This window comes from Rhinolophus hipposideros (assembly GCF_964194185.1).
Source record: "Rhinolophus hipposideros genome assembly, chromosome: 6".
In the NCBI taxonomy this organism is placed as follows: domain Eukaryota; kingdom Metazoa; phylum Chordata; class Mammalia; order Chiroptera; family Rhinolophidae; genus Rhinolophus; species Rhinolophus hipposideros.
In genome coordinates, this window is record NC_138052.1 from 99,539,676 (window position 1) to 99,548,163 (window position 8,488).

General features: G+C 48.0%; 1 protein-coding gene across 1 annotated transcript; it reads left to right on the forward strand.

The window, feature by feature from the left end:
* Positions 1-357: 357 nt before the first annotated feature.
* Positions 358-840, forward strand: TWIST2 (twist family bHLH transcription factor 2; the record flags this gene model as incomplete). Its single annotated transcript, XM_081050681.1, has 1 exon — positions 358-840. One exon carries the CDS (start codon positions 358-360, stop codon positions 838-840), a length of 483 nt encoding a protein of 160 aa, XP_080906807.1.
* Positions 841-8,488: the final 7,648 nt, after the last annotated feature.

Below are 8,488 nucleotides of genomic sequence, written 5' to 3' on the forward strand. Positions count from 1 at the left end.
AGGCCTCCGGGGTGCCAGCCGCGGCCAGGGCCGAAGGGGGAGGCAAAACTGAAAGTGCCGCGCCGGGGGGCGGGGGCGGCCGGCGATGGCCCCAGAACGCGTCCGGCCCCCGGCGGCGGCGGCCAATCAGCGCGCCGCCCTTGCTCCTGACAACTATTTAGCAACCCAGCCCGGCTAGAGTTTCCAAAAAAGTTAGAATAACTTCCTCTCCCAGAGACCTCGGTTTTGCACGAGCCGGCCTTGAAATCAGAGCCTTTCGAACAACTCGGAGAGCGTGTGCTCGGCGACCGCGGGCTTGGCCAGCGGCGTGCGCTTGGCGCCCGGCGCCCCGAGCCCCACGCGCGCCGGGCGGGCGCCATGGAGGAGGGCTCCAGCTCGCCCGTGTCCCCGGTGGACAGCCTGGGCACCAGCGAGGAGGAGCTCGAGCGGCAGCCCAAGCGTTTCGGCCGCAAGCGGCGCTACAGCAAGAAGTCGAGCGAAGATGGCAGCCCGACCCCGGGCAAGCGCGGCAAGAAGGGCAGCCCGAGCGCGCAGTCCTTCGAGGAGCTGCAGAGCCAGCGCATCCTGGCCAACGTGCGCGAGCGCCAGCGCACCCAGTCGCTCAACGAGGCCTTCGCCGCGCTGCGCAAGATCATCCCCACGCTGCCCTCCGACAAGCTCAGCAAGATCCAGACGCTGAAGCTGGCCGCCAGGTACATAGACTTCCTCTACCAGGTCCTGCAGAGCGACGAGATGGACAATAAGATGGCCAGCTGCAGCTACGTGGCCCACGAGCGCCTCAGCTACGCCTTCTCCGTGTGGCGCATGGAGGGCGCGTGGTCCATGTCCGCCTCGCACTAGCGCCGCGCCGCCCACGTCCGGACCGGCGCGCCAGGGTAGGTACCGCGCGCGACGGGCGCCCCCCACGGGGACGGGCGGCGGGGCCTGCGCGTCCCTCCGCGGGGAGGCCCGGCGGGCAGCGGCGGCTTCCACGGGGTGCGCTTTTCCTCCTCGCAGCAGACGGGGGCCGGCTGGGAAGCTCCCAGGTCCCAGGGACGCCCCTGGAGCCTTTCGCCAGCGTCCATGCAGAGTGTCAGTCGGGAATGGGCGGACTGGCGACAGTCGCGTTTTTCATCCTTGGTGCCACGTGCGGGTCTGTGGTGACCGTCGGAGGGGTGAACCTCAGAAGAACCGCTCGGGGCTGGCCGGAGGCAGAGATGGGAGCCAGCCGCCCTTTGCGTCCCTCGGAGCGCTGGCCGCCGGGGAAGCTGTCCGAGCCGGGTCGTGCGGGCAATGGCTTCGCCCTCTTCTCGGCAAGCGAACACCTAAAGTAATTCTCCCCGGCAGCTCATGCAGGGCGTCCCAGCCTGAGCCTCGGCCGGCTCGGTGGGGTCAGAGGTGCGCACCGGCGGCGCCCAGGTCTGCCTGGGGAGGGCGGGAGGACACTGCCCAGCGCGGGCGGCCCCGGGGCCAGTGCAGCCCGCGGCCTCGCCGGGAGCGCAGGGGACGTGGCCCAGGCTGATGTGCGCAGATCTCCCGGCAGAGGCCGGGGCAGACGCCACGGCGGGGAACTCTGGCTGCCCGCAGGCAGGTGGAGCGAACCTTGGAGCTGGGAGCCTCTGATCCCAGCCTTGAACCCGGAGAGTCTGCGGCCCGGCGGCGTCCAGCCCCGCAGGGGAGCGCCAGGGGTCCAGGCTGGGAAACACGTTTGGGAGGAATGGGAGCCGGTGCAGGCCAGCCTTGAGCAGGAGCAGGCAAAAGGGACACCGCTGCCGAGGCCACTGGAAGTTGGGTTCTCTCTGGAAGAGTGCTGACGGCGTCCTGCACCGGCGCCTGTTCACCAGACACCTTGGAAGTCCCTTTCGTGGAGCTGTAAGTGCGGAGCGCCGTCCTTTCCAGAAGACTGTGGGGCTAGTGGCTCTCGCGGGCAATGGAAGGTGCAAGATTTACCTGGCGTGGGGGTAAAATCCTTCCTACTCAGTGTGTTTTAGTTTCTTGCTCACCTTACTTTAAAAAATTTCTTTATTAGTGTTATTTTTTTTAAATAAAAGTCTCTACTTCGCACAGAAGGAATTTAGATTAACCAGGAGCATGAAGCCGCCCATTCTCCCAAACATATCTATTTCTTATTTTATGTGGTTCCCTAATATCTGCACGTTTTCGCTGTGCCCAGGAAAAGCTGACCTAGCACAGGTGGATTTCATTTTTTTAATTTTCAGTGCCACTGAAAATTCTTTGAAGAAATAACCCTTTAAAGTAATGATCATCTTATAGGTCTTTAACAAACAATTTCAGCAGAGAATAACTTATGGGAATCTTCCCCGATCTTTGTCAAAAACAGATGGAAAGTGTCCCAATCACATATTTCACTAGGAAGGAGAGTTTGGGTTGGCTGAGTCCTGAAATGCTGCAGTGGGGTAATACATTAATTCTGGGTTTTGCTGCCTAAAGTATGAGCTTCCATTAGTCAATTCCATTCACCCTTTTATACCGTCCATCGTTTACAGCACATCTGAAACAAGAACAAACAGATGAGGAATGTTGTCTTTTTAAAACATACTCGTATAGCTTTGTTTAAGGAAAATGTCAACAGAATTATCTTTAAGATTTTCCTCCAGGAAATTATTGAAAACAAGTACCGGGAGATATACCTTAATGCAAAATTTAGTAGGATCACTTAAAATTCATTACAAAAAAAACTGCATGACTAAAACTTAGAGAATCAAACATAGATCACAATGAAAGTTTATATAAAATAAAAGGCAGTACCTGTAATAAATAAATGATGTGTTAAGAGTTTGTTTGGGAAAATCTTTAAAATGTAACAGCTAACACATTCAGCTGGAGAGCAAATGAGCTATATGGGGGCCCATTTATTTTTATTTTTATATACTTGAACTTAACCGACTAGTTCCAACAAAAAGACCAGTTTCTTTAGGCAGATAGATACCCACTCTCCACAGAAAGAGAAGGGGGACATGGGAGTTCTAGAAACACGGATGATTCTGGACGCACCTTGTTTTTTTTTACTTATCAGGCATATCAGGCAAACACTTTGTGTTCCATTAGTCTCTCTATAAGTACAGTCAGCATTGGTTTCATTTCCCGAAAATGTTGCTAGGTGACATTTGTTATTTATGTGTAACCTTTTAAAGAAACATGAGTTATATGTTTCAGCAAAGAATCTCTAGACCTCGCAGTAAATGTGAGATGTTTTCGGGTATGTGGAGAAAAAGCTGTGTCTGTACAAACAGCAGCAACAATAAAAAGCCTAAATTGTCCCTTGATACAAAGAGAAACCCAGGAAATAGTGCTGCTACTTATCCTGACTTTCTTCTTTGGCCTGTTATTTAAAAACACAGGTAAGCAGTAAATCAGGGATCTTTGGACGATCAGCTGGGTTCATCTAATTAAAGAATCTCCAAGGAGTTTTCAGGTTTTCATTAAATGCCGGAGACTCAGGAGCAGGCTCAGAGGCATGGGCTTGGAGGGTGAGGGCAGGTGACCATTACTTATCGGGCATTTCCCCCTTTTCATCTGCTTTGTGGTTAAAGGAGACATCTTCTCTAACTTCTGCAAACAATGCACAGATTGTCAGTCGGTCACTATTCACAACAAACCAGTGGTGTGTGTTTTTTTTTATTCTGAGATCTTGTAGTTACTTTGGAGAACAGAGAAGGATGATGTCTCACCATCCAGTGTGTGTAAGCCCTTTCTGCCCTCCTGCACACTTACTTCTTGGAGGTGTGTGTTAAGTTCTCTATTCGGAATGCTAGCTGGTCTCAAAAAAAGCCCAATTAACTCCCTGTGTAGAACGGAAATGCAGAATGTCAATAGGGCTTTTGATTGGTCAGAAGAAGTGGGGTGAAGGACCGAGGTCCCTGAATTATGACCACTGTTTTGTTATAAAATCGGTAAGATCCATGTTGGGGTTGACCTCCGTGACGCGGATATTGTTCCCTTAAATATCAGTAATTATTCTTTCAACCTCACAGAAAGACAAGTGCCATAAGTCATCTGACCTGAGTGAGGGCTGGAGCCATTGGGCTCTGACAGTGGCTGTTGGAGGGCGTTTGAAATATAGTACGTTATTGAACTTTTCTGAAAACGGTACTATTTTCATGCAAGTCTTGAGCCTGAAAGAACTCAGTTTCCATCATTCTTACTGCACTGTATTCTGCAGAGGCGCACAGATGCCAGATTCCTTTTGCCTGGCAAAAAGATCATAAAGTAACTCTGTGTGAGCAGAGCACTATAACTCATAACTTTAGTTTAAATCTGGGCTTTAAAAAAACAAATATTTTAATAAGCCAATTTTAAAGGCTGAACTTTTCTGACAGTTTTTAAGCTTAGTATTTATATTAATCTATTCTCACTGGTGTCTTTAAAAACCCTGTGAAGGCACACTGGAATGTCTGTTTATATTTGTGTCTTTCCCTGGGAAAGGATAAATGTGCCGCAAAAACGCAAACCAAAGACAAAGGTCTCCACTAGCAAGGAGTTCACGAACGAGGCAATAAAATTCAAAGAAGAGATGAACATGTTACTGTAGCCAAGAAACCGAAAGCCATAAAGAAGAAATAGAGCCTAAGAGATACAGACCTGGGTGCATTCAAAGTAAAGCCCAGATGGAACACGGAAAGCAAAACTACAAAGCTCCTTTTCCATGTGGTCACCTGAGTCTACGCATGTGGTAGAATTGTATAGAACTGAACACACACACACGCACACATCCATGCACATGCACACACATGCACACACACATGCACACACACATGCACACACGCAGTGCATGAGAACTGGAGGCATCAGAATGAGGTGTGGCGATGGCAACAATGTCAGTTTCCTGGTTGTGATATTGTTGCTGTTTTACAAGATGTTACCTTTGGGGGAGGCTGAAGGAAGAGTGTAAGGAATCTCTCTGTGTTACTCCTTACAGCTTCATGTTAATCAGCAATTATCTTAAAACAAAAAGTTACTCCACAAGAATTCAAATTTTGTCTATATTCAAATGAGCAAATTATATAAGGAATTATTATGCCGTATCTCAGAATAATAAACTAAAAATATGTGTTGAGCAAAAATCTATTTTTTCTTGATGTTCATTTGCATTGTTGCACTTCTTTTCAGGATGTGAGGAATCTCAACACATTTCCAATATGTAATTAATTAGAGGCTGTTCCTTACAAGTCTTAGAGAGTAGAATTCCGGAAATCTGAGAGGAGAAATACCAATCAATACAATTATTCCTACACTGATAAAGAAAATATTTTTTCTTTAGGAAATTTTTACTTGAAACTGACACTTTTTAAAAACATTTGCTTTTAGGATACTAAGTCTATATTGACTTATAGCGCACACAGACATACTTCTAAAGCTAATAATTTATAAAAATTATTCACCAAGCAGTGTGGAGATTAAAGTTTTAGTATTTAGTGCTATAGCCAGTTAGAGGGAGATGCTGGGGTGGTGGTGGGGGGAGATACCAAATCCTAACCTCAGTCATGGTCATTTGAAATTAACATTTGTTCGTCCTAGGAACATATTTTGTGTTTTGGTTTCAGCAGTAAATCTTTTAATGCAATTTAGTTACATTCAATGTGCCTTAATTTTATGTTTGTTTTCAAATGAGAGGCAGTGACAGTAACGATGTGATTTTCATGCTGATGTAAACAAAGCACCGTGGGACTTTTCTTCAGTGAATTCTAACGGTGTCACGCTAGCCAGGGGACTTGAGTCAGACACTGGGAAAGCCAGCACGTACCTTTATCCTGACATGAGAGAGTCTTTTAGTGCTTAGTTGAAAATAGAGTTATTTTGAATCAAAACAGCGCTTTATATGCTGCGAATGCCTGTATTGTCTTAATCACAACTGGATTGTTCAGAGTAACATAACTGTGATTCCGTGTCAGAGAGTCCGTGGCCGGGAGAGCTGAGTGTGCTGTCTATTGAGAGTCTTAGTTACTGCGCAGTGTTCTGTCATAATATCGTTTTCCTCTGCTATTTGACCAGGGAACAGTTAGAAGACTAGCTCCTCGTGGCATCTCCTGTGGAATTGTGATGTTGCTTCTCAGATCCGAACAGCAGTGCTGTTAAAACTGGGCACATCCCTCCCTCCTGTGGTTCAGAGTTTCTCCAGCAATTAAAAGACAGGCAGGGCTGTATCTGAGCTTTCAGTTATCAAATTCAGTTATTCTGGAAAATACTCTTTCTTCTTAAGCTCACATGCACCCTTTAAAAAAGTAGCCGTCGGCATTTTGGGGGCGGAAATTGTCAATTTAGTTATGTTGTCTGTTTCTCACTGCTTAATTTGGTGGCGAGTTCACATTTGTTTTTCTGGCCGTGAAGATGTGTGTGTGACTGGTAGGAAAACATTGGGCAAAAACGTTAATTTTTATTAACCCTTTGATGGCAACCAAACATCAACCCCCAGCTGCACGGCTGAGGTTTGCGGTGTGGTCACAGCCAGAGCCCGTCCAGAGCGCCAGGGAGAGCAGCTCCCTCAGGACTGCTGAGGGCTGCTTCTCCTCGTGCTTCCAGGGGCAGGAGTCGGAGCCTTTGACTGCGCGTGGAGAACACATGCCCCAACTTTGGTTGTCATTGCTGTTCTTCTGTGCGGTACCAGTTGAGCTCCACGCTAGCCTTTCTGTTCAATGCTCTATGAGTATGTCCCTCTTCTGAAGAGCCTCAAGAGACTTTTGCCTGCTCCAGAGACAAGTAGGGGCTCCAGGAGGGGCAGACTGTAAAAGAAAGCTCAGGCCAGGGCCTGGCAGTGTGGCGGCTGCCCGTGTGTTTCTCTGTGGTCCCTGCTTGACCTCTGTAAGAGATCTAGAAATAAAGCGTGCGTCACAATTCCTTCTATTCATCTCCGTGCTTTCGGTAGCTTTGCTTTGCAGAGGTGCAGAGGGGTCAGAAGTCCAAAGCCACGTGCCCTAGATGAGTGGGGGTGCGAAGGTGCCTGTTACCTCAACAACTTTAAACTCGGCAGCGGAATCACCAGGCAAGCGAGCTAGCCTGCAGGGCCAGCAAGTCCTGTACAGTTACTGGTCACGTCCAGAAAGCTTGTGTGACCTCAAAGTCCCATTCTTAACAAGAATCCCTCGAGAAGTATACAGTAAAGTACTTACCCGTCTCTTTGGGAAATGGACTTCAGTTAATCACCGCAAATTGGGAAGGAAACGAGGGAGGAAGAGGTGTTCTTTTGTTTCGCACACTGAGCATCATGTCTCTTCACACAATTGGGTTTGACTGATGACCAATGTCTTCACTGAAGATTCATTTTCCTGAATGTACATCATTCCAAATTGCATACTATATACTATTGGGTCCTAACGATTCTAACCCTTCAGAATACACCCACCCAGCCAACCGATTTCCCTCCCTTTCGTGGTATCTGTGTGTGTAGGTGGGAACCTAAGGGAGAAAGACCTGACCCTTTGTGCGTTGTTTCCGTCTGGTGAGCCTTTCTTTTCCAGCCACTCTCCCTACACCCTAGGCCTAGCATTGACTCTTGTGTATATTCTTTCACCAAGGTCTCATCTCATTATTATTATTAACTGAAGTCCATGTAAGGCTTCATGTTATACTAAGTAATAAAGGATGAATGCAACACCCAGAAACAGCTCCATCACACAGGGGCAGAGTACAAGCCATCGGCGTTCTCGGAGCCGAGCGTGTCGGGGCAGCTCAGGAATAGGTGTGCGGCTAGACCCTCCCCACCTGTGTGCTCGGTGGCTCACGCTTCCTCATTGGCTCCCATGACTGTTTTCTAAGAAAATCATTCTGTTGATACCAGAACAAAAGTGCCCCAAATGTATAGGAAACCTGATGTGTTGTTTTTGTTGATTTCTCTTGTGCAAATGACCTGCTTTGGTCACCCCCAAATGGCATGGGGACCGTGGTGACTCCACCAGCGGAGCATTCAGGGCTGGCGTCGGTGTTTTCAGCAGGCCTAGGCAGCTCTCCACACACACGGTGCTTCTCTCGAGGCCCCTCGTGTGTAGTTGTGTAATGAAGGGGTGACAAAGACCACAGTGAGGTTTTCACAGGCAAAATTAACACAAGGCTCTTTTGCTGGATGTTACATTATTGCCAGTAAAACTTACTTTAAGACTATGTTTTTTGAAGATACAGTTTCTTTTAAACAGTCAGCGAAAAGCAAGGACTGTGATGTCGTTTATCTGCTCATTTCAAATATCGTTATTATGCTAGATCCAGTTTTGGTTTATTACCTTTCACAAATGAACAAGTCCATAGAATTGCACTGCCAAGCAATTTAATCTCTGTGTGTGTCTCCAGCGACTCTGTACATATTAGTCTGTCATTTACAATTTATAGTATGAAAAAGGTAACTTTTTCAGGAATGACAAATGAAAAGAGAAAATGAGGATTTGGACAGGAGAAGAGATATGTGGAGAATTTCTCAGTGAGTGGGGCCGTGAGGGGGTCGTGTCCCCTTAAGAAGAGAACAAGGACCCAGGCTTGTGCATGGCGTGTGCCAGGCTCTGCT